General features: G+C 45.0%; 1 protein-coding gene across 1 annotated transcript; it reads right to left on the bottom strand.

Annotated features, from left to right (window-relative positions):
- Positions 1 to 888: 888 nt before the first annotated feature.
- On the bottom strand, positions 889 to 25,371 carry dnajc27 (DnaJ (Hsp40) homolog, subfamily C, member 27). The gene is made up of 8 exons (XM_078230507.1): positions 25,337 to 25,371; positions 22,407 to 22,461; positions 19,999 to 20,081; positions 16,802 to 16,871; positions 13,506 to 13,670; positions 3,595 to 3,717; positions 1,981 to 2,138; positions 889 to 1,180 (listed from the first exon to the last, which is right to left on the bottom strand). Exons 1-8 carry the CDS (start codon positions 25,369 to 25,371, stop codon positions 1,048 to 1,050), a joined length of 822 nt encoding a protein of 273 aa, XP_078086633.1. The 3' UTR covers positions 889 to 1,047.
- Positions 25,372 to 26,875: the final 1,504 nt, after the last annotated feature.

Here is a 26,875-nt window from a genome sequence, read left to right as displayed (position 1 = left end):
TCGATGAGGCAGCAACACTCAGAACTTACAGGAATGAAGAAAAATCAAAGCAGGAAAATTCTCCAGATCAATTCTTCAACTTTCAGCAGATAATAGAGATACAAACCAGTTAACCAGCAAGAAAAGATAACAAGCACATCATGAATTGACCAGTAGCTCTGGGGTTAAGGGCTTAAACCCAATTCCAGACAGTCATGACAACTGGAGTCTGGGATGCCAGATGTGTCTGATTGATAGAAACATAGGAAATAGGAGGAGTGGGTCATCCAACCCCTTCGATTCCCTTCAAATCATATCAATTAGCCTTGATTGCAGCTCACCCAGAAGGTTTTCTCAAGATAAAATTGTGTAGAAGGCCATGGGAAAGCAGCTCACCTCATCTTCCCTTGTGAGTGGCTCATATATTTCATATGGAAGTTGAGTTAAGACATGTCACTGTGGCAATGCTGTTGAGGTATGCTATAGGCTGCTGGTGCTATTAACTATCACAACAGCAGCCACAAAACTAAGAAACCTAACCTGAAAACTAGACAAACATATAGTGTTGAGAGTCTTGGGTGATATCATCTTGAAGAAAGGAGGATATTAAGTCTGGAATCTGAATTAGGATATTGTGGTTCAGATGGAGAGAATTGCGCACAATATTGTTCCAACTCCTCATTTGTGCTTCTTGAAGGGCTTGCATTCAATACATCTAAAGTTCCTTTTAATCTGCACCTTTGTCAGCCCAGATATCTCCCTCCAACTGCCCCTTTAACAATCTTCACATGTACCCACCATCTTTTAACCACTTTCCAAAGGACATCATTGTACCTTGCCTCTTGTTACAAGGTGTTTAAGATGAGTGAAGCAAGGTTATGTTGATCAGTGTAAGAATTACACCAAGGGTAAATGTTCAGGTTTATTAATCTTGCAACCTACATCCCAGTATTAAATGACATTTTCTCGCTCCTCTGAAGTGCGGTTGGCGTGACACTCAGTCTGGGCAGAGGGCGGTTTCTTATCTGGTGTTTGAGGCAAAGTCAACTTTGAAGGTCGTCTCCTTTTTCACTTGATGTTTTTCAGCAACACAGTCCTTGCATTAACAACGGCTTTAAAGGCATCTTCGCTCCCTGGGGCAAGGCATTTGTCTGGATGAAGGAGCATAGCCATCTTCCGATAGGCTTTATTTACCTCATCCCTGTAAAAGTGACACAGTGTCAGGGTCCACAATCACCCCCAATACACAATATGACCATAAATAGACTCTGGCAGGACACAGGAGCATAAACACGTTCAACAGAACTTCATTTTGATCATAAGTGGTCTTCTCTCCGTCCAATGCTTATGGGCCTCCCAGCAGGGACACAGAACCATAGTGACTGGACTAATATCCAACATGAGTGTGAACGTGGTTTGAGAATCACTTCAAATCTTCCCAGGACAGTTTATGAATTTTACTTAATTTTAAGAGACTTTGGAAGTGTCTACTCAGAGAGCTGCTATGAAGCATATTCAAGACTGAGGGCAATAGATATTCTCTTTTGAATATCTAAAAATTCAAAAATCAGTAAAATAAACGAACAAAAGGAGATAACAGCCCTGGCGGAGAACTGCAACAAAAAAAACCAAATTTGCAAAGAGAAACCTTCAAATTAAAATTAAAATGTTATTTGGGGGCTGATGCTGCACTTCAGCCTCTGCGGTGCCCACTGGTTGGGGAAGGTCTCAGCAGGACGATCGATACTTGGGTACTATTTGAATTAAGAGATATGGGGATAGTGTAGGAATGTTGAGTTGAGGTAGGCGATCAGCCGCGATCTTGTTGTAAGGGTCAAAATGGCCTTTTCTGGTTGCTATTTCTCATTTTCCTCAGCTTTTGGGCAAAATTCTCCCTGACTATGTAAGGTGCATGTGCTGGAACCAATAATTAGCCACTGAACACTATCATAAAAGCTCCTTTGGCTGAGTGACGGTAAGGCCAATGGGAGTTTGTTTTACCTGGATGCTCCGGGCTTCATTCCCAATATTTCCCAGCTATCCTTGCTGTTCCGTATCCTGCGGATGGTATCTGCTTGCTCCTTGGTAAACCCCAGACTCACACTGGATTGAGGCCGCTTCCCATTCTCACACATGTCAAGAATGGACGAAAAGAATAGCTGCGTCCATATGAAATACAGAGAGAGGGAAAACACAGATTAAACACAGATTTGGGTTTGTGTTCTTCTTAGATCATGGTGCTCCCCAGACACTCCACTCCGAGATTGTGGCATGGTGCTCCCGAGGGTCACTGCATGACGGTCCCGGGGATCACCGTGTGGTGCTCCTGGAGATCACCATGGGACACTCCCGGGGATCACGGTCTGGTGCTCCCAGCGATTGCAGTACTGCCTTGGCACTCTGCCCTGGGGATCACACTGTTACCCAGGAAGCCCTGCTTCTAGGCAGGTCAGAGCACAATGTTTCAGTGAATCAAAGCACTGCCTGGTTACCCCTCTCCTCAGAATCACAATATCTGTCCGCCTTCACACTCCGTGGATAGGGCATTTCTGTCTACGTTTCTAACACAGGAAGCACTTGAGCAAATCACTCCCCTTAGTGACCAACGCTGATATCAGTGTCCCCGGTACGGGACAGGCAGCAGCAGCGGTCAAATAAAAGATGACAAAAAAAAACGTTGTAGCAGAGGTTGGGGCAGGAGGTGGGGAGGAATGGGGGGGCAGGAGGTGGGGAGGAATGGGGGGGCAGGAGGTGGGGAGGAATGGGGGGGGGGCGGAGGTGGGGAGGAATGGGGGGTGGGCGGAGGTGGGGAGGAATGGGGGTGGGCGGAGGTGGGGAGGAATGGGGGTGGGCGGCGGTGGGGAGGAATGGGGGGGGGCGGCGGTGGGGAGGAATGGAGGGGGGCGGCGGTGGGGAGGAATGGGCGGGGGCGGCGGCGGGGAGGAATGGGGGGGGCGGCGGTGGGGAGGAATGGGCGGGGGCGGCGGCGGGGAGGAATGGGGGGGGGCGGCGGCGGGGAGGAATGGGGGGGGGCGGCGGCGGGGAGGAATGGGGGGGGGCGGCGGCGGCGGGGAGGAATGGGGGGGGGGCGGCGGCGGGGAGGAATGGGGGGGGGCGGCGGCGGGGAGGAATGGGGGGGGGCGGCGGCGGGGAGGAATGGAGGGGGCGGTGGGGAGGAATAGGGGGGCGGCAGTGGGGAGGAATGGAGGGGGGGAGGAATGGAGGGGGGGGAGGAATGGAGGGGGGGGGAGGAATGGAGGGGGGGGAGGAATGGAGGGGGGGGGAGGAATGGAGGGGGGGGAGGAATGGAGGGGGGGGAGGAATGGAGGGGGGGGCGGAGGTGGGGAGGAATGGAGGTGGGGAGGAATGGGGGGGGCGGAGGTGGGGAGGAATGGGGGGGGCGGTGGTGGGTCAACAGAGAGGAGGGGGACTTGCTTGCTTTGTAATACGGTTCTGAAGTGTGACCAAAATAAGAAATGTGAATACATTCTCATCACAGACACATGAATTATCCACCCATGTTCTCTGGCTCCAAAATGCTTCTCCTCCTCATCTAATTCTATGGCTTTCCTCTAGTCACGAGCTCACTGAAACGACTCCAGCCTTTGTAGGTACCTGGAACATTTCATTAATGCCCTCTCCAGACTGTGCCGACGTTTCAAAGTAATGGAATCCTCGGCTCTCTGCCCAAAGCCGCCCCTCACTCTCATCAACAACACGCCGTTTTCCACAGTCAACCTGTAGAAAGAAAACTCACATCATAGATACAGGAAATCAATGCTTCCACCGCCAATTAGGCAGAGGCTTTTGTTTCTTCGATTCATTTCATGATGAAATGAGGTGAGCACAAGAAAAAGCAATAGCTACCATTCCTGGCAACCTGCCTTTGACCAAACATGGTCAGGACAAATAGGGGTTAGATACAGAGTAATGTCCCCTCCACACTGTCCCCCATCAAACTCTCCCAGGACAGGTACAGCACAGGGTTAGATACAGAGTAAAGCTCCCTCTACACTGTCCCCCATCGAACACTCCCAGGACAGGTACAGCACGGGGTTAGATACAGAGTAAAGCTCCCTCTACACTGTCCCCATCAAACACTCCCAGGACAGTACAGCACGGGGTTAGATACAGAGTAAAGCTCCCTCTACACTGTCCCCCATCAAACACTCCCAGGACAGATACAGCACAGGGTGAGGTACAGAGTAAAGCTCCCTCTACACTGTCCCCCATCAAACACTCCCAGGACAGATACAGCACAGGGTGAGGTACAGAGTAAAGCTCCCTCTACACTGTCCCCCATCACACACTCCCAGGACAGGTACAGCACGGGGTTAGATACAGAGTAAAGCTCCCTCTACACTGTCCCCCATCACACACTCCCAGGACAGGTACAGCACGGGGTTAGATACACAGTAAAGTCCTCTACACTGTCCCCCATCAAGCACTCCCAGGACAGGGACAGCACGGGGTTAGATACAGAGTGAAGCTCCCTCTACACTGTCGCCATCAAACACAGTAAGAAGTTTAACAACACCAGGTTAAAGTCCAAACAGGTTTATTTGGTAGCAAATGCCACTAGCCTTCAGAGCGCTGCTCCTTCATCAGGTGGAGTGGAGAAATGCTCACAAACAGGGCACAGAGACACAAACTCAATTTACAGAACCGTATTACAAAGCAAGCAGTCTTTACAGATAATCAAGTCTTAAAGGTACAAACAATGTGAGTCAAGAGAGCATTAAGCACAGGTTAAAGAGATGTGTATTGTCTCCAGACAGGACAGCCAGTGAGATTCTGCAAGTCCAGGCAAGCTGTGAGGGTTACAGATAGTGTGACATGAACCCAATATCCTGGTTGAGGCCGTCCTCATGTGTGCGGAACTTGGCTATCAGTTTCTGCTCAGCGACTCTGCGCTGTCGTGAAGGCCACCTTGGAGAACGCTTGCACGAAGATCAGAGGCCAAATGCCCGTGACTGCTGAAGTGCTCCCCAACAGGAAGAGAACAGTCTTGCCTGGTGATTGTCGAGCGGTGTTCATTCATCCGTTGTCGTAGCGTCTGCATGGTCTCCCCAATGTACCATGCTTCGGGACATCCTTTCCTGCAGCGTATCAGGTAGACAACGTTGGCCGAGTTGCAAGAGTATGTACTGTGTACCTGGTGGATGGTGTTCTCACGTGAGGTGATGGCATCCGTGTCGATGATCCGGCATGTCTTGCAGAGGTTGCTGTGGCAGGGTTGTGTGGTGTCGTGGTCACTGTTCTCCTGAAGGCTGGGTAGTTTGCTGCGGACAATGGTCTGTTTGAGGTTGCGTGGTTGTTTGAAGGCAAGAAGTGGGGATGGCCTTGGCGAGATATTCGTCTTCATCAATGACATGTTAAAGGCTCCGGAGGAGATGCCGTAGCTTCTCCGCATTGGGGAAGTACTGGACAACGAAGGGTACTCTGCCCACCGTGTCCCGTGTTTGTCTTCTGAGGAGGTCGGTGTGGTTTTTCGCTGTGGCGCGTCGGAATTGTCGATCGATGAGTCGAGCGCCATATCCTGTTCTTATGAGGGCATCTTTCAGCGTCTGGAGGTGTCTGTTGCGATCCTCCTCAACTGAGCAGATCCTGTGTATACGGAGGGCTTGTCCGTAGGGGATGGCTTCTTTAACGTGTTTAGGGTGGAAGCTGGAGAAGTGGAGCATCGTGAGGTTATCCGTGGGCTTGCGGTACAGTGAGGTGCTGAGATGACCGTCCTTAATGGAGATGCGTGTGTCCAAGAATGCAACCGATACCGGAGAGTAGTCCATGGTGAGTCTGATGGTGGGATGGAACTTGTTGATGTCATCATATAGTTGTTTCAGTGATTGTTCACCATGAGTCCAAAGGAAGAAAATGTCATCGATGTATCTCGTGTATAGCATCCCGGACAGGTACGGCATGGGGTTAGATACAGTGTAAAGCTCCCATTACATTATATTCTGCATACTCTGTACAAAGCATCACACTCCAAGGCACTCCTCATTTGGCAACCCAACAATTTCTGCATACAAACACTTCTTTTTGTGAAATGATCAGATCATTGATGATTTGCATCAAACCATTCGATCTTGGAGATTTCCTTTCTTTCCAATATTTGATTCAAGCCACGAAAGGTGAATTCTTCATCTTTTTTATCCATACTTTTGTAGTGTGTATGCAATCTCACAAGAAAAAAATTATCTACATAACTGTGATGAGGGATATATTTTTAAAATATTTTTTAGTTATGTAGGTACTGTGTTTGGGTAAAGAAAGCTGTGTGTGTTTGTGCAGGGTTAATTAAACAGGGCAAGGCTACTCGAGACAGAGGGTGGGACTTTGCAGCCTCACTTGTCCCAAAACCATAAAAACCCACCCAAGGTCAGTGGGCTTCCCATGCTCTGCCCCTTGCCCACTCCAATTCCCGTGGCGGGCGGGCCGGTAAAATTCCGGCCAGATTGTGTGCAAGGGCTAAAAGCTGAAAGGTTAAGGTGTTAGGATGATGCATTTGTAATGAGAGATTATGGTGAGTTTGAGTTACAAGTAAATAGATTGAATATAAAATTTGCATCATGAGATATGTTCCTATATTTCTATAAGTGGGAAGCTTGGATTCTCAGCTGGAGAATTTCAAAAGGGAATTCTGAGGTGATAAGGAACCTTTCCATCTTCCAAAGGTTTCATTGGTAAACGGGGAGATATATTAAATGTTATTGACCCAGAGGTAGAGGCAAAATAGAAAAAAATAAAGATTTTTATATGTTGAAGTTGAGTTTAAAGAGGTGTTTGAGGACAATCGAACTGGGATGAATGTTCAGAAGAGATTTAAGAAAGGCGGTTTAACTGAGTTGAGTGGCTGTGAGGAAAGTCTGGAAGACCAGTTCCTTTGGGTTGAGAAACAGTCTAAGTTTTGAACTGGAGGCAGCCCCGCATTGTGAAGCTGGAAGAGTCATTATTTTGAAAGAATAATTTGTTACTGAGCCTCCTTCTGTAATTCTACATGTACATGTATTTAAGATGTCGTGACAACAATTCACTGACTTGGGTAATTTTACTGAATTTTTATGGCTAAAATCTACAAGGGGGTTGTTGCTGAGAAGGAGTTAGTTAATTTGTGTATTTTTGACCAAGCAGGTTTTTTTGGATGGGGAGGGTGTAAGACTGTTTTAACGACATAATTTTAATCTTGTGTACTTAAGTACTTTCCTTTTAAATAAATCTTTTCATTTTTAAAATTCCATAGGTGTTACTGGAGTTCTATGTTTTTGAGATCAGAAGCTCTTCCTCCTTATTTTCACAATGTGAAAAACGGTTTATGATCAATGAGACTGGCATCTGGCTTCCAATAACATCTGCTGCAGTTGTCACAATAACATTCAATAAGAAAACTATCTTCACTACCAACCTTGTGTAGAATTTCCCTTAAAATTGACAAATATGGGGAGGCGATGGCCTAAGTTTATTTATTTATGTAGACTTACATTAACACTGCAATGAAGTTACTGTGAAAATTCCCTAGCCGCCACACTCCAGCGCCTGTTCAGGTACACTGAGGAAGAATTTAGCATGGCCAATGCACGTCTTTTGGATTGTGGGAGGAAACCGGAGCACCCGGAGGAAACCCACGCAGACACGGGGAAAACGTGCAGACTCAAAGAACAAAGAACAAAGAACAGTACAGCACAGGAAACAGGCCCTTCGGCCCTCCAAGCCTGTGCCGCTCCTTGGTCCAACTAGACCAATCGTTTGTATCCCTCCATTCCCAGGCTGCTCATGTGACTATCCAGGTAAGTCTTAAACGATGTCAGCGTGCCTGCCTCCACCACCCTACTTGGCAGCGCATTCCAGGCCCCCACCACCCTCTGTGTAAAAAACGTCCCTCTGATGTCTGAGTTATACTTCGCCCCTCTCAGCTTGAGCCCGTGACCCCACTGACTCAGCACAGACAGTGACCCAAACCGGGAATTGAACCCGGGTCCCTGGCGCTGTGAGGCAGCAGTGCTAACCACTGTGTCAATGTGCCACCCTGTGTCACCGTGCCAACCTAGTGGTATTATTGCTTGACTATTAATCTGGAAACTCAGCTAATGTTCTGGGGACCCGGGTTCGAATCCCGCCACAGCAGATGGTGCAATTTGAATTCAATAAAAAATATCTGGAATTAAGAATCTACTGATGACCATGAAACCATTGTCGATTGTTGGAAAAACCCATCTGGTTCACTAATGTCCTTGAGAGAAGGAAATCTGTCATCCTTACCTGGTCTGGCCTATCTGTGATTCCAGAGCCACAGCAATGTGGTTGACTCTTAACTGCCCTCCAAGGGCAAATAAGGATGGGCAATAAATGCTGGCCAGCCAGCGACACCCATGTCCCATAAATGAATTTTTAAAAATCCCACATCCAGTGCTACTGCAAGAGTCAGTGTTTCTGCAACTCTTTATATTTTTGTAGCTTCCCAAACTTAAGGATATCCCCGTTTCCAACCATCAGAATGACGTTATTTTCAAAAGATATTTGATACAGTACCATACAATGAGAGCAACATGAAATAAATGTGCTCATGGAATAAATTGGAAACGAGCATGATGGGCTGAATGGACTTCTCTAGGCTGTACACATTGTGAAATTCTGAAAACATGATGAGCCCATCTGCATTTGAATATCCATCAGGAAGATTAGTACGTGAAGAATCACAAAAAATGACTAATTTCATGTTCTTTTGGTCACACAAGGATGGAATCTTCAGTATGCAGTTCTCCAGTGAATTTTTCACTGTTTTATTTGCTCTTAAAACATAGTGTCGTAGGAGTTTACAGCATGGAAATAGGCCCTTCAGCCCAACTTGTCCATGCCGCCCTTTCTTTTACCACTAAGCTAGTCCCAATTGCCCACGTTTGGCCCATATCCCTCTATACCCATCTTACCCATGTAACTGTTTAAACGCTTTTTAAAAGACAAAATTGTACCCGCCTCGACTACTACCTCTGGCAGCTCGTTCCAGACACTCACCACCCTGTGCGTGAGAAAATTACCCCTCTGGGCCCTTTTGTATCTCTCCCCTCTCACCTTAAATCTATGACCTCTAGTTTTAGACTCCCCTACCTTTGGGAAAACATGCTGACTTATCTGTGCCACTCATTATTTTATAGACCTCTATCAGATCATCCCTAAGCCTCCTACGCTCCAAGGAAAAATGTCCCAGTCGATCCAGCCTCTCCTTATAACTCATCAAGTAACTCAAACTATCAAGTCCCGGTAGCATCCTAGTAAATCCTTTCTGCACTCTTTCTTGTTTAATAATATCCTTTCTATAATAGGGTGACCAGAACTGTACACAGTATTCCAAGTGTGGCCTTACCAATGTCTTGTACAACTTCAACAAGACGTCCCAACTCCTGTATTCAATGTTCTGACCAATGAAACCAAGCATGCCGAATGCCTTCTTCACCACTCTGTCCACTTGTGACTCCACTTTCAAGGAGCTATGAACATGTACCCCTAGATCTCTTTGTTCTGTAGCTCTCCCCAATGCCCTATCATTAACTGAGTAATGTGCCCTCTTTAACTTCCATCTTGACATCCTCAACTATAGATTTTTGACTTACTTTCGATACATCAAAGCTAGCATCCAGTCTTCTCTGAGTGCATGACCAATTCAACTGACCAATCAAACTTTGCAACTGGCAGCACGGTGGTACAGTGGTTAGCACTGCTGCCTCACAGTGCCAGGGACCCGGGTTCAATTCTGGCCTCGGGTGACTGTGTGGAGTTTGCACGTTCTCCCTATGTCTGCATGGGTTTCCTCCGGGTGCTCCGGTTTCCTCCCACAGTCCAAAGATGTGCAGGTTAGGTTGATTTTCCATGATAAATTGACCCTAGTGTCAGGGGGATTAGCAGGGTAAATATGCGGGATTACGGGAATAGGGCCTCGGTGGGATTGTGGTCGGTGCAGACCCGATGGGCCGAATGGCCTCATTCTGCACTCTCGGGATTCTATGACTCTCACTGCATTGTCTCTTTAGATTTAATATCATCCTTCTGTGATGATCTAGCACAGTGAAACAGGATGAGGGTTACATTCTTCAAATAGGATTAACTGATTTAAAGCTAATCTAGATCTACTCTGCTTATTTTCTAAGCCAATATATTTAAAAGCCTCAGTAATCTGACACCCAATTTTAAATTCCTCTTTAATCTTATTAATAACATATTTCTCAAATTCCCCAAGGCCATACCATAAAAATCACCAACATGCATCCTAAAAATGCCGAAGTTTCCCATTTCAATAGCAGTAACACATGTCAACCTCTGCTGCTAGTTCACCTGAACCAATTTTCAGCAAAACACCAGAAAATACCACCCCCTCGAGCCGTCAATCAGGCCACAGACACATCTGTTTATAATTTCCATAGTTTCCCCTCTGCACTGCTGCCTCTTTAGGTGGTTTTCAGGAACAGTTCTCTCTGAAATGCAGCTTTTCTGTCGACTGATCTATCCTCCCAGGAGGATGTGGCCATAGGAGCTGGGTAAGAGTTTCTGGATTGTTTTCACCACTGAGAGCGAGTCGCTTTGACCAGTCGCTCTTCAAAACCCTGAACAACTAGCCTGACTTTAGTCTTAAAGTTCCATCTGTAAGGACACTTTCTACAGAAATCCATCTTTGTAATAAGGCTGCTTGCCCCCCATCTGGTGCATCAGAATAAACCACAAATTATTTCTATCTAATTCCTTTTCTTTTGCTTCTTATTGTTTATTCTCAAGTTTACCGGCAGCCACCAAAAAAAATCATTGTCACAGAGTCATAGAGTCAGGTTTACAGCATGGAAACAGGCCCTTCGGCCCAACTTGTCCATGCCGCCCTTATTTTTAAAACCCCGAAGCTAATCCCAATTACCCGCATTTGGCCCATATCCCTCTACACCCATTGTACCCATGTAACTGTCTAAACGCTTTTTAAAAGATAAAATTGTACCCGCCTCTACTACTGCCTCTGTCACGAGGACAACTGCTGCTAGTTCTGTTGGGACTCTGTTCTGGAGTCATCATTTCATTCTGTAATTTATTCCAGGCACAGCCTTTACTTGCACTTCAATGTCTTTGGGATCTTACTACTGTAAGATCCCTCTCCCACTTGGCCAGAGGCTCTTTCTCCAGTACGTGATTGTCCTCTAATGTACGAGTCACTGTCAGACCCACCAATAGGACTCAGGTTGTGCTTTCTTACTTTCCATTCTTATACCTCGTACTGCTGGTCCACGGACTTAATTTCTTTGCCATCATTGGATACTGTTGAGGGGAACGGCCTGTCAGGAGGAGATGACAGCAGCAGCCAGGCCTGAAGCAACACACCTTGGTCTGCTGTAGAGCAAAGTCAGGCAAAGTCCAAACAAGTGATAGTAGCAGGAGACTCGATAGGGGCACAGACAGGCGTTTATGTGGCCACGAACAAGACTCTAGGATGGTGTGTTGCCTCCCTGGTGCCAGGGTCCTGGATGTCTCTGACAGGGTACAGGGCATCCTGAAACAAGAGGGTAAATAGACAGATGTCATTGTCCACACTGGCAGTAATGATATAGGCAGGAAGAGGGAAGAGGTCCTGTGAAGACAATTCAGAGAGTTCGGTAAGGAGCTAAGAAGCAGGACCTCTAGGGTAGTAATCTCAGGATTACTCCCCATGCCACATGCTAGTGAGGCTTGGAATAGGGAGACAGTACAGTTGAACATATGGCTAAGAGTTGGTGTAGGAGGGAGGGCTTTAGATATATGGATCACTGGGATGCTGAATGTTTAAAATTCCATTAAACAGGGCAAAAGACAAATGAAGAGGAGCTTGAAATGACAAGAACAAAAAGAACTCTTAAAAAGTGACACCCTGAAAAGACAGTGTCTGTATTTCAGCCATTTGATCAGAGCTGAAAAGCTGCAGGGATCTCTTCTGGAGGGCAGCATAAAGCCAGTTGCCTCAGGTGTAGCTGGATGCTGGATATCACAGTGGCTGCAGGCTGGCTGCAGTGGATGTGTGAGGGTGATGCAAGTCAGCTGCGTCCGACGTACCACGACAGTAGATGTTCTGGCAGGGGAGGAGAGTTGCAATTCCACATAATGTTGAAGTGCGAACATTATGTAACAACGCAGTTGAATGAGTCTGTGCCTAACACACTCACCATTGGACTAAAATTCCTTGTAACTAGTACAATTCCTTCTAATTATTCATAATCATCATCTTCAGCCTTAGAATTCTGTGTCATGTGTTACTTCACATTTTGCCTTGGTCAGTTCACAGTATAATTTGTGAATATTTTGAGTCACATCTGAAGCATCTGTTAACTGTTCCCCAGGGATTCCTGGGGTTTCATTCGCCTATTATTGCTACGCTAATGCTGATTTCTGCTGTGATATCCAGATCTACTCAGGTGCTTTCATCCTTATTCTTCCTGAGTGTAACTCTTCTGTCACACTGATGTTGGCATCAAGTTTCTGCACAATCTCGAAAATCAACTCCTCTATGCTTTGTGACACTTTGCAATGTTCCATTTCTTCCACCAAGGCTGCCGGAAATGACTGTCTCTCCAGGAATTGTTTTTAAGGTAGCTCACATCTGATCCAACAGGAAGTCTCCCTCTGAGAGTCCAAACTCAGTTAGAATCTGTCCGTGACACATCAGAACAATCCAGCAATTTAAATGCTATCATTGAACCAGCGATCTCTACCTTGAATTTCTTCAATCTTTTATGTGGTCTGTTAAAATCCACGTCACACTCCTCCCTGGAATGACAATTTGTCTTTTGAAATGTACCAAAGTCTGACCTTGCAAATATATCATTCTTTTTTGTAAATTTCATCCATGAACTTGAGTAGGAAGATCCAAACCTTCATCAACATCCAACGGGGCATCCAGCTCACAAAATACTTTGCTTCTGATTTTACTTTTGTAAGTGGCAAAGCCAAGGCCATACCTTGTTTTCTCTTTGGTCGGGACGTAACCTGTGTCCACATATTGTCTTCATTCTTCCACTCCTCATCTGGATCAGTCGTTGAGAATGAAGGGTAACCATTCCCTGATAAGTTACACTTGCTTTCTGCCATTTTCCACAATGGCCACAAGGATTGCAATCTTCTGCTTGAAAAAAAAATGTTTCCTTCATTTCCAACCTTCACCTTTAGGCCATCGTTCTCTGTCACCATGTTATAGCCAGTTGATGAAGGAAGAAACCAGAGCCAATCTTTATTTGGAATAGATTTATTCACAGAGTGAAACATTAAAGGTATACCTACTCACATGACCTCCACCCAGTGACAGTATGCATCTCTTCATATTTGCTCAAGTAAGTATCTTATCAATGCTCTCCATCTTAACATACTTAAAGGCTTAATTGATATAATTAACATAAACTATCCCATCAAACACTCCAAGAGTAGGTACATCTCAAGGTTAGATATAGAGTAAAGCTCCTATACACTGTCCTGAATGTGGACTGAGAACAAGATCAGCTGGTACAATGAGTGACAATATAATTTATTACCTTGTTAGCACATACAACGAACACAATATTCTCCATGCTCCCATGAGGCCCCAATTCCTGCTTCATCTCAGCAAGCCAACTCTCCAGTGCATCAAAGGAGTCCTTTTGTCCAACATCATAGGCAAGGATCACCCCTTGAGTATCTTTGTAAAACTCATTGCGCACCTGTTACAAACAAAATCATCACTGACAATCAAGTAACTGAGCCGTGCTACTGACCTTACCAGGGATTATATGGGACCCAAAAGTTGAAAGTGCATGCTATTTTTTGCAGTTCAGGTTAGGGGAGCATTTAGCTACACCTGGCATGGCTAAAATATGGGACTTAAATCTTTCCTGTGCCTAGTGACACACATGTCTGCTTCCATGGCTAGTTGTTCCTGGAATAGGGATGAGAGATGCCATCCCACATCAAGCATAGCTGACCAGGAGACCCTCCTTAACTGCATCATTATTATTTGAATGGGTGTAAATTGAGAGAGGTGGATATTCAGCGAGACCCTGATGTCCTCATGCATCAGTCGCTGAAAGTAAGTGCACAGATACAGCAGGGAGTAAAGTAGGCAAATGGTACGTTGGCCTACATAGCGAGAGGATTCAAGCACAAGAACAGGGTTATCTTGCTGCAATTATACAGGGCCTTGGTGAGACCTCCATATTGTGTGCAGTTTTGGTCTACTTATCTGAGGAACAATGCTCTTGCGATAGACGGCGTGCAGCAGACTTATTCCTGGGATGACGAGATTGGCTTATGAGGAGAGATTGAGTTGGTTAGGATTATATTTGCTGGAGTTTATAAGAACAAGAGGGTGATTTCATGGAATCCTATAAAATTCTAACAGGACTATACAGGATTGATGCAGGAAGGATGTCTCCGAGGGCAGGAGGCCTGAATCAGGGGGTCACAGTCTAAGGATATGGGATAAACCATTTAGGACTGAGATGAGGAGAAATTTCTTCTCCCACAGAGTGGTGAGCCTGTGGAATTCGCTACCACAGAAAGCAGCTGAGGCCAAAACATTGTATGTTTTCAAAAAGGAGCTAGATACATTGGAGCGAAGATTATCAAAGGATATAGTGAGGGGAGGGGAAAAGTGGGAGAAGGTTATGAGTTGGTTCATAACAAATAGCAAAGCAGGGCTGAATAGCCTCCTGCTCCTACTTTCTATGTTTCTAAGTAGTTGGAAAAAATGTTTCCTTTCTCAAACTGTTGGCATAGGTGCTCGATTAAATAAAGGAGATTTCAGGCCGAGAGGATAAGCATTTTTCACAAAAAGAATGGAGACAATGGCCTAGTGGTATTATCGCTAAACTATTAATCCAGAACTCAGCTAATGTTCTGGGGACCCGGATTCGAATCCCGCCACGACAGATGATGGAATTTGAATTCAATAAAACATGTCTGGAATTTTGAATCTATTTATGACCATGAAACCATTGTCGATTGTCGGAAAAACCCATCTGGGTCACTAATGTCCTTGGGGGAAGGAAATCTGTCGTCCTTACCTGGTCTGGCCTACATGTGACTCCAGAGCCACAGCAATGTGGTTGACTCGCAACTGTTCTCCAAGGGCAACTAGGGATGGGCAATAAATGCTGGCCAGCCAGCGACGCCCATGTCCCATGAATGAATTTTAAAAAAGAATTTATTCTCAGGATTGATGATTAAAGCAGAGATCAGATCAAAATTCAATAATGGGTCAGACAGGTGGTTCATGGAATCGGGATATAAAGAAATATGGGAACAATTTGGGTCCATGGGATTAGGATTCTGCTTGAAAACAAACAACACAGATAAGATAAAAGCAAAATACTGCGGGTGCTAGAACCTGAAACAAAAACAGAACATGCTGGAAAATTTTAGCAGGTCCGACAGCATCTGTGGCGAGAGAACAGAGCCAACGTTTCGAGTCCAGCTAACCCTTCGTCATAGGTAGGACCAAAGAGAATCAGCAGAGATTTATACTATGGAGGAGGAACGGTGGAATGGCACAAAGGGAATGCAAATGAGGATACAGAAGGTTGAGAAGGTGCTGAAAGTGTCTATTAAGTGATCAGAATGTGTGAATGGCAGAACGAGGTCCAGATGGTGTAGGGCCTGCCTTGGGATTATTGGAGTTGCTCTGAAAGGGGGGAATTTTGGGGGGGCAAGAAGGAGAGCTAGAATGGAGAAATGAAAGTGAGAAAGAAGGATAATAAAATGGATGAATGAGATGAAACTAAATGAAATAAAATGAATGGAAATAGGGTGAAGGTGGGGGGGAGAGTTCACGCTCTGAAGCTGTTGAACTCAATGTTCAGTCCGGAAGGCTGTAAAGTGCCCAATTGGAAGATGAGGTGCTGTTCCTCCAGTTTGCGTTGGGGTTCACTAGAACATTGCAAAAGGCCAAGGACGGACATGTGGACAGGAGAGCAGGGTGGTGTGGTGAAGTGGAAAGCGACAGGAAGGTCTGGGTCCTGCTTGCGGACGGACCGAAGGTGTTCAGCAAAGCGGTCACCCAGTCTGCGTTTGGTTTCTCCGATATAGAGTAGACCGCAATGGGAGCAGCGAATGCAATAGACCAGATGCAACCTTCTGGACTGAACACTGACAACTTCAGAGCGTGAACTCTCCCCTCTGCCTTCACCCCATTTCCATTTATTTTATTTCATTTAGTTTCATCTCATTCATCCATTTTATAATCCTTCTTTCTCACTTCTGTTTCTCCATTCTAGCTCTCCGTCTTGCCCCCCACCCCCCTCCCCACTCCCCCCTTTCGGAGCAACTGCCACATTCCACAGGTAGTCCCTGCACCATCTGGACCTCGTTCTGCCATTCACACATTCTGATCACTTAATGGACACTTTCAGCACCTTCTCAACCTTCTGTATCCTCATTTACATTCCCTTTGTCCCATTCCACACCGCGCTCCCCCCTCCCCCACCCACACACACAGTATAAATCTCTGCTGATTCTTTGCTCCGAGCTGACAATGGGTCATCTAGACTCGAAACGTTGACTTTATACTCACAGACTTGCTGGACTGTCGGCCCATCGCTTGTTGGAATACCCAGGTCATTTTTATGTAAAAGATCACATGATCCTATCTGAAAACCAAGAGAGCTCCAACGGCTGTGGTTATGCATTCACCAACATCAAAACAGATGAACTGGTCACCTCATTGCAAGCTGCCATGTGTAAGCTGGCTAGTGTTTGCCTAACATTGACTGTACATTACTGACTGGAAAGCAGTGTTATACTTCGCTGGAGGTGAAAGCAGCCATACAAATTAACAATCTTTATTTCTCTTACCTACCTCATAGAAGAAAGGATGACCCGCCATATCAAAGATGTTAACTTTAATCTCTCGATCTCTCAGCTGCACCCTGAGGGAAATAAAACAAAAATCAAACCACCTGGTCAGCAACTTTACCTGAGCTCAATTACACGCAATTACATTTATACAAACCACACCTTCAATCCACTTTCCAAAGTCTCCAAGAGACTGGAAACGTCCCAGTGCCCTGTGGGACTGCAGCCTCCCTCACCTGGGACAGCGTCCCCAGAGCTCTGTGAGACCAAAACCTCCCTGGCCTGGCCTGTTCCCAGGGCCCTGTGGGACTGCAGCCTGCGTGGCCTGGGCGAGCGTTCCCAGAGTTCTGTGAGACCGTAACCTCCCTGGCCAGGGAGAGTGTTCCCAAGGCCCTTTGGGACCGGAGCCTGCATGGCCTGGGGGCATTATCCCAGTGCCCCATCATTTAGAGCCTCCTCTGGGCTGGAACACAGTCTCCTAAAGCCCTCTGGGACTGGATCTCCCCATTTTGAAAGTCCAATTTCCCAAGGATCTGCAGTTCCATTTTGCAGCTGTCGTTCCTTTCAACGGATCATCTTTTGGATATCCATGATACAATGAAGTTTTAGTGGTTTTGTACATCAAACAGAGATATTAACAACAAAGACATGAGCTGCTAAATCAGAATTTACCAATAACTCACTGTCAACACTTAATAAAACTTATGAATTTACAAGGTGTCTTTGACAGTCCATTTTTACTGTCAGGATATCATGCCATGTAAATCAAGGAAATCCGGTAATTAGGAATGTGTTCTGTTGATTGTATATTTCTTTTAGAAACAACTGAACAACGGAAACTGTGGACGGGTGCAGACAGTTTAGCTGGATGATGTAATTAGTGTTTTAGGTATGTTGATAAGCAGAACAACAAAGTGGATAATACTGAGGTTATCCATTTTGGAGCAATAATAGGAAGACAGATTATTACTTGAAAGAGTGTGAATTGAGAGAGGTGGATACACAGCGGGACCTTGGAATCCTCATGCATCAGTCGCTGAAAGTAAGCGTGCAGGAACAGCAGGCAGTAAAGAAGGCAAATGGTATGCTGGCCTTCATAGTGAGAGGATTTGAGTATAAGAGCAGGGATGTTTTGCTGCAATTGTATAGGGTGTTGGTGAGGCCACATCAGGAGTATTGTGTGCAGCTTTGGTGTCCTTAGGAAGGATGTCCTTTCTATAGAGGGAGTACAGCGAAGGTTTACCAGGCTGATTCCTGGGATGGCAGGTCTGTCAGATAAAGAGACACTAAGTCATTTAGGATTATATTCACTGGTGTTTGGAAGAGTGTTTGGAAGAGTGCAACAGGTCCACAGCAGATGCCATCTCCCTGGCCCTGCACTCAACCTGGAACAACTGGATAACAAAGACACCTATGTCAGATTTATTGACTACAGCTCAGCCTTCAACATCATTATTCCTACAAATCTCATCTCCAAACTCCGTGGCCTGGGTCTCAGCTCCTCCCTCTGCAACTGGATCCTAGACTTCCTAACCCACAGACCACAATCAGTAAGGATAGGCAACAACACCTCCTCCACAATCATCCTCAACACCAGTGCCCCACAAGGATGTGTCCTCAGCTCCTTATTATACTCCTTATACACCCAGGACTGTGTGGCCAAATTCCCCTCCAACTCGAAGTTTGCTGACGACACCACCATCATGGGTCGGATCTCAAACAATGACGAGACAGAGTACAGGAATGAGATAGAGAATCTGGTGAACTGGTGCGGCAACAATAATCTCTCCCTCAATGTCAACAAAATGAAGGAGATAGTCATCGACTTCAGGAAGTGTAGTGGAGAACATGTCCCTGTCTACATCAACAGGGACAAAGTGGAAATGGTCGCAAGCTTCAAGTTTCTAGGTGTCCAGACCACCAACAACCTGTCCTGGTCCTCCCCATGCCAACACTATAGTTAAGAAAGCTCTCCAAGCCTCTACTTTCTCAGGAGACTAAGGAAATTTGGCATGTCCGCTACGACTCTCACCAACCTTTACAAATGCACCACAGAAAGCATTCTTTCTGGTTGTATCACAGCTTGGTATGGTTCCTGCTCTGTCCAAGACCACAAGAAACTACAAAAGGTCGTGAATGAAGCCCAGTCCATCACGCAAACCCAGCCTCTCATCCCCTGACTCTGTCTACACTTCCCGCTACCTTGGAAAAGCAGCCAGCATAATCAAGGACTCCACACACCCCGGACATTCTCTCTTCCACCTTCTTCCGTCGGCAAAAAGATACAAAAGTCTGAGGTCACGTACCAACCAACTCAAGAACAGCTTCTTCCCTGCTGCTGTCAGATTTTTGAATGGAACTACCTCGCATTAAGTTGATCTTTATCTACAGCCTAGCTATGATTGTAACACTACATTCTGCACTCTCTCCTTTCCTTCGCTATGAACGGTATGCTTTGGTGGTATAGTGCGCAAGAAACAATACTTTTCATGGTATACTAATACATGTGACAATAATAAATCAAATTAAAAATCAGTTCGACAGGGATCTGTGCTGGACCCTCTATTATTCATCATTTATACAAACAACATAGATGACGATGAAGGGAGTAGGATTAATAAGACACAAAGATTGGCCAGGTGGTTAACAGTGAGGTTGAAGTCTTGGACTCTTTGGAATAGAAGGCATGGTCAAATCAACAGTGAAGTGGCAGATGGAATTTAACCCTCAAATGTGTGAGGTGACATACTTTGGAAGGAGTAATTTGACAAGGAAGTGTTCAATGAATGGCATGACACTAGGAAGTTCTGGATTTTGCCTACAGTTTTTAAAACCCTATGGAATGTTGTTTGGAGAGGTTTAGCTCTTGAATTAGGAAATTAGAGGGATGTGGAATTGGGTAAATTTAAACATACTGTGTATAGCCATTAAGTTAATTCCAGTAGACTTTCTTGTGTGTTTTATTGTTGATTGAAACTGGGGGTGGAGTGGGTTGGGGCAGAGATGGGGTGTGGGGGAGCGAGCATGGGGAGAGCTTCAACTCTGTGGCTGGGGAATGTATCTCTAAATCTATTTCAAATCAATAATAATAACAATGCATTCTTGCACTTAAATCACAACCTATTTATTAATCGTCCAAAAAAATTACTATAACCAAAATCAGATCACTTATGATGGGGAGAAAATTAACACAGTACGCACTTTGTAACTCCATAGTCGATTCCAATGGTTGCCAAATATTTTGGGACAAACCTCTTCTCACAGTATCGTTTAATGATACAGCTCTGGAAAAAAAAACATAATTACCGTTAGAAATTTAATCTACATCGAAAAAGCACTGCCTACCTGAATCTGAAGCACTCAGATTCCATCCATGGCCAAGACAGTGTATCCCCAGGTTAAAAAGGAAGTACAGGAGGGTGGAAGAGAAATAAAAAGCCTCAGATGTTTTCACTGTAATAAAGTAGGACACACAAAGTCACAGTGTTGGTGGTTTAAGAAAAGCACTGGGAAGACAGATGTGGTAAAACAGGATAAGCCAGTGGGGTTTGTTAAAGTGGTAAAGGAAAGCCCATTTGAAGCCAAAGAGGTGCAAAAGAATGTACAGCCTGGTCAGGGGTTGAATGATAAGAAAGTGCCAGATACTTGTGTACCAGGAGGTATAGGTAAAGAGGTTAAAAAATACCGGGGGGGGGGAGGGGGCGGGTAGTAATATGTGGAATTCAGGGTGAGAAGTGTAATGTTCTAGATGAGTGTCCAGTGTAAAGTGGTGCAATGGCAATAGGGGTCATCAAGAATTGTCCAGGAATACAGTTTATCTTCAGTAACGATACAGTTGGATCACAGGTGGGAGTGATGTCTACTGTGGTTGAAAAGCCAGTGGAAAATCCAACAACTGAGTTATTAAAGGACGCATAAATGTCATACAGTTTATATAGTCATCGAGGTTTACAGCATGGAAACAGGCCCTTCGGCCCAACTTGTCCATGCCGCCCAGTTTTTACCACTAACCTAGTTCCAATTTGACCCATATCCCCTCTATACCCATCTCACCCAGGAAACTGTCTAAATGCTTTTTAAAAGACAAAATTGTATCCGCCTCTACTACTGCCTCTGGCAGCTCATTGCAGACACTCACCACCCTATGAGTGAAAAAATTGCTCCTCTGGACCCTTTTGTATCTCTCCCCTGTCACCTTAAACCTATGCCGTCTAGTTTTAGGTCTTGCCAATGTCTTGTACAACTTCAACAAGACGTCCCAACTCCTGTATTCAATGTTCTGACCAATGAAACCAAGCATGCTGAATGCCTTCTTCACCACTCTGTCCGCCTGTGACTCCACTTTCAAGGAACTATGAACCTGTAATCCCAGATCTCTTTGTTCTATAACTCTCCCCAACACCTTACCATCAACTGAGTAGGTCCTGCCCCTTACCTGGCTGATTCTGGGGATGGTGGGACTGATGTTTGAGGAGAGATTGACTAGGTTAAGAACTGAAAACAGATGCAGCTCTAGAGGAATAGAGAGAGAGTAGGAAAGAACTCAAGCGGGGAGTTAGAAGGGCAAAAAGAGGTCATGAAATGTTCTTGGCAGACAGGATTAAGGAGAATCCTAAGGCATTTTATTCATAGGTTCGGAACAAAAGAGTTCTCAGAGACAAAGGAGGGGAATTATGCTTAGAACCCAAGGGAATAGAGGAGATCCTAAATGAATACTTTGCATCGGTATTCACAAGGGAGAGGGACTTGTTGACTGGGAGTGTCTCAGAGGGAGGTGTTGACCCGTTAGAGAGAATCTCCATTACAAGGGAGGAAGTGTTAGGTTTTTTAGGTAACATTAAAACTGACAAATCCCCAGGGCCTGATGGCATCTATCCTAGACTGCTCAGGGAGTCAAGAGATGTAATTTCTGGGCCTCTGACGGAAATATTTGTCTCTTCATTGGACACAGGTGAGGTCCCTGAGGATTGGAGGATAGCGAATGTGGTACCCTTATTTAAGAAGGGTAGCAGGGATAACCCGGGTAATTATAGGCCAGTGAGCTTGACGTCCGTGGTAGGGAAGTTGTTGGAGAGGATTCTTAGAGACAGGATGCATGCGCATTTAGAACGGAACAATCTCATTAGTGATAGACAGCATGGTTTTGTAAGAGGGAGGTCGTGCCTTACAAATTTGGTGGAGTTTTTTGAGGAAGTGACAAAAACGGTTGACGAAGGAAGGGGCCGTGGATGTCGTCTATATGGATTTCAGTAAGGCATTTGACAAAGTCCCTCATGGCAGGTTGGTTAAGAAGGTTAAGGCTCATGGGATACAAGGAGAGGTGGCTAGATGGGTAGAAAACTGGCTTGGCTACAGGAGACAGAGGGTAGCAGTCGAAGGGTCTTTTTCCGGCTGGAGGTCTGTGACCAGTGGTGTTCATGATGTGGAGATGCCAGCGTTGGACTGGGGTAAGCACAGTAAGAAGTCTCACAACACCAGGTTAAAGTCCAACAGGTTTATTTGGTAGCAAATACCATAAGCTTTCGGAGCGCTGCCCCTTCATCAGATGGAGTGGTGTTCCGCAGGGCTCTGTACTGGGACCTCTGCTATTTGCAGAATTACAAAATTACAACAGAAAGATAGAGATAAAACAGTTGCATCAGAAAGCGTACACAGAAGAAGAATCTGAGTGTATAACAGAATGTTATTACCTTAAAAATGATGTCTTAATGAGGAAAAGGAGACTTTTACATATTCAGGTGGATGGAAAATGGACAGAAGTTCATCAAGTGTTATTGCCGGTAGAGTATAGAAAGGAAGTGTTGTGGGTATCACGTGAGGTACCAGGAGGAGGTCATTTGGGAGTCAGGAAAACTCAAGCTAAATACAAAAACATTTTTATTGGCCAAGACTGCATAAAGGTGTGGTTGAATTTTGCAGACATGTCACACATGTCAGATCATAGGGAAGCGTCAAGCATTGATAAAATCTGCACCCTTAATACCCATTCCAGCATTTGAGGAACCTTTTACCAGGGTCTTAATTGATTGCGTAGGGCCCCTCCCCAAAACAAAAAGTGGGAATCAATATCTATTGATCATAAGGATGTGTCTTCTTGATTTCCAGAAGCCATTCCATTATGCAACATTACAGCTAAAAGGTTTGTAAAGGAGTTACTTCAATTTTTTACTAGATATGAACTACTCCCTGGGAAATACAATCAGATCAAGGTTCAAATTTTACCTCAAAGTTATTGAAGGAGATTATGGATAGTTTAGGAGTAAAACAATTTAAATTAACTGCGTACCATCCAGAATCACAGGAAGCATTAGAATGGTGGCATCAAACTTTAAAGACAGTGTTGAGGGCTTATTGTCAAGATTATCCAGAGGATTGGGATAAAGGAATTCCATTTGTACTCTTTACAATGGGGGATGCACCGAATGATTCAACCAAATTCTTTGATTTGATTTTTGTCACATGTATTAGCATACAGTGAAAAGTATTGTTTCTTGAGCGCTATACAGGCAAAGCATACTGTTCATAGAGAAGGAAAGGGGAGAGTGCAGAATGTAGTGTTACAGTCATAGCTAGGGTGTAGAGAAAGATCAACTTAGTGTGAGGTAGTTCCATTCAACAGTCTGACAGCAGCAGGGAAGAAGCTGTTCTTGAGTCAGTTGGTACGTGACCTCAGACTTTCGTATCTTTTTCCCGACAGAAGGTGGTGGAAGAGAGAATGTCCGGGGTGCGTGGGGTCCTTGATTATGCTGGCTGCTTTTCCAAAGTAGCAGGAAGTGGATGGGAGGCTGGTTTGCGTGATGGATTGGGCTACATTCACGACCTTTTGTAGTTTATTGCGGTCTTGGGCAGAGCAGGAGACATATCAAGCTGTGATACAACCAGAAAGAATGCTTTCTATGGTGCATCTGTAAAAGTTGGTGAGAGTCAGAGCTGACATGCCAAATTTCCTTAGTCTTCTGAGAAAGTAGAGGTGTTGGTGGGCTTTCTTAACTATAGTGTCGGCATGGAGGGGGACCAAGACAGGTTGTTGGTGATCTGGACACCTGAAAACTTGAAGCTCTCGACCCTTTCTACTTCGTCCCCGTTGATGTAGACAGGGGCATGTTCTCCACTACGCTTCCTGAAGTCGATGACAATCTCTTTTGTTGACATTGAGGGAGAGATTATTGTTGCCGCACCAGTTCACCAGATTCTCTCTCTTTTTCCTGTACTCCATCTCATCATTGTTTGAGATCTGACCCATTACGGTGATGTCGTCAGCAAACTTGGAAATCGAATTGGAGGGGAATTTGGCCACACAGTCATAGGTGTATAAGGAGTATAGTAGGGGGCTGAGAACACAGCCTTTTGGGGTACCAGTTTTGAGGATGATCGTGGAAGAGTTGTTGTTGCCTACCTTAGATTGTGGTCTGTGGGTTAAAAAGTTCAGGATCCAGTCGCAGAGGGAGAAGCCGAGGCCCAGGAATTTGGAGACGAGTTTCCTAGGAATGATGGTGTTGAAGGCTGACCTGTAGTCAATAAATAGGAGTCTGACATAGGTGTCTTTGTCTTCTAGGTGTTCCAGGGTTGAGTGCAGGGCCAGGGAGATAGTGTCTGCTGTGGACCTATTGTGGGGGTAGGCAAACTGTAGTGGATCCAGGCAATCCATGAGGCTGGAATTGATTTGATTTATTATTGTCACTTGTATTAGCATACAGTGAAAAGTATTGTTTTTTGCGCGCTATACAGACAAAGGAATTCATGCCATGACTAACCATTCAGTTCATTTGAACTGATTTTTGGTCATGAGGTAAGAGGACCACTTAAACTGATCAAAGAGAAATTGTTGAGTCAGCATTCTGAGACTACATTATTGGATTATGCATCAACATTTAGGGAAAGACTGAATAGAGCTGGTGAGTTGGCTAGACAACGTTTAAAAATGGCACAGCCATTCCTGTGATGAAACAGGAAGTGGACAAGAAATCAAATATTCGTAGTGTTGCTAGTGAGGATAAAGTCTGAGTATTACTACCAATGGTAGGTGAATCTTTAAAAGCAAGGTTTAGTGGGCGTTATCAAATTGAAAGATGGAGTGAGGTGAATTATTTGATAACAACGCCAGATAGAAGGAAAACTCTCCGAGTGTTCTGTGAATATGCTCAAACAGTATTTTGATAGGGAAGGAAAGCAAAAAGGAAAGGTGTTCGTGGCTACAACGCAGAGGGAAGAACCAAATCCAGATGATTCTAAATTTGACATTCCTCAAATTAAATTGAATAATGAGGATGTTATCAGAAATTGGAATAAATATTGAGTTACCTTCCGGAGGAAAATCAAAATGACCTGAACGAGTTATTAAGATCACATGGAGAGAGATGTGGGAATAAGCTGGGAAACACTACAACAGTTATCCATGATGTAGATGTAGCAAATGCTGTTCCAATTAAGCAACATCCTTCTCGGCTTAACCGTCTAAAGTTGAAAAAGGTTCAAAAGGAGATTGAAAGCATGCTTAAAAATGATGTATTTGAAGTGAGTTGCAGCGAGTGGAGCTCACCCATCGTGATAGCACCAAAACCAAATGCCATCCATTGTGTGTGAACTACAGAAAAGTTATTGCAGTTATGAAATCCGATATGTATCCTACTCCTCAGTTGGAGGACTGCATTGAGAAGGTGGGACAAGCAACTTTTATCTCCAAACTTGACTTCCTCAAAGGTTACTGGCAGACACCTTTATCTGAAAGAGTAAAGCTGATATCAGCTTTCAGAACACCAAATGGTTTTTACCAGTTCAAAGTCATCCCATTTGGAATGGAAAACGTCCCAGCCACATTTCAAAGATTCACTAACAAGGCTGTTTCAGGATTAGCCAATTGTGCGGTGTACATGGACCATCTGGTGGTTTTTAGTCAGACACGGAAAGAACATTTGGAGCACCTGGTGGAATTGTTCTATCGACTTCGGAAGGCAGGTTTGGTGGTAAACCTGATTAAGAGTGAGATTAGAAAAGCACAAGTCACGTTCCTCGGCCATACAGCTGGACATGGACAGATGGCCCACGGGAGGTGAAGACAAAGGTTATTGGGGAGTTCCCAAATTCCATCGACAAGGGAAACGCTGAGATTTCTTGGCCTGAGTGATTTTTAAAGGAAATTTGTGCTGAGTCGGGGGGGGGGGGGGGGGGGGGGGAGGGGGGATGGGGGGGGCAGTGGAGCAGTGTGATTGCTCCACTGACTGACCACTGAAGAAGTGTAGCAAATTTCAATGGATGGCGGAGTGTCAGCTGTCGGAAGGCTGTGTTAAACACTGCCCGTGTTGGCCACACCAAATTACACAAACCCACTCAAGGCAGCTATTGATGCGAGTGATGAGGGCGTCGGTACCGTGCTCTTGTAAAAAGACAACAAGAGGATGGAACTGCCGATTGGGTATTTTTCCAAAAAGCTAAATGATTCTCAGAAGAAATATTCAACCATTGAAAAAAGGGACCTTGAGTGTGGTGCTGGCGTTGCAACATTTTAACATTGATGTTGTCAGTTATTCACCGATTTAAATTGTGTACACTGGTTACAATCCATTGATGTTTTTCAACAAATTTAATAGAAATACAAGACAGTTTAGATGGAGTTTATTATTGCAGCCATCTAATTTGAAAATTATACATGTGGCAGAAAGAGAGAAGGTGATTGTCGATGTCTTGTCATAAATGATATAAAAGAACAAATTTTGTATCCACCTGGGAAGGTGGACACAGAACTGGCTCGGTCATAGAAGACAGAGGGTAGCAGTGGAAGGGTGTGTTTCTGAATGGAGGGCTGTGACAAGGTGGCATTCCTCAGGGATCAGTGCTGGGATCATTGCTAGTTGGAATATACATAAATGATTTGGAGGAATATGTCGCTGGTTTGATTAGTAAGTTTGCGTACAACACAAGGTTGGTGGATTTGCGGATAGCGATGAGGACCATCAGAGGATACAGCAGGAGATAGATCGGTTGGAGACTTGGGCGGAGAGACGGCAGATGGAGTTTATGCGGACAAATGTGAGGTCATGCATTTTGGAAGGTCTAATACAGATAGGAAAATATACAGTAA

This window comes from Mustelus asterias, chromosome 15, assembly GCF_964213995.1.
Source record: "Mustelus asterias chromosome 15, sMusAst1.hap1.1, whole genome shotgun sequence".
NCBI classification, from domain to species: domain Eukaryota; kingdom Metazoa; phylum Chordata; class Chondrichthyes; order Carcharhiniformes; family Triakidae; genus Mustelus; species Mustelus asterias.
The sequence above is the reverse complement of the archived record's forward strand: the minus strand, read 5'-3'. Positions and strand labels throughout refer to the sequence as shown.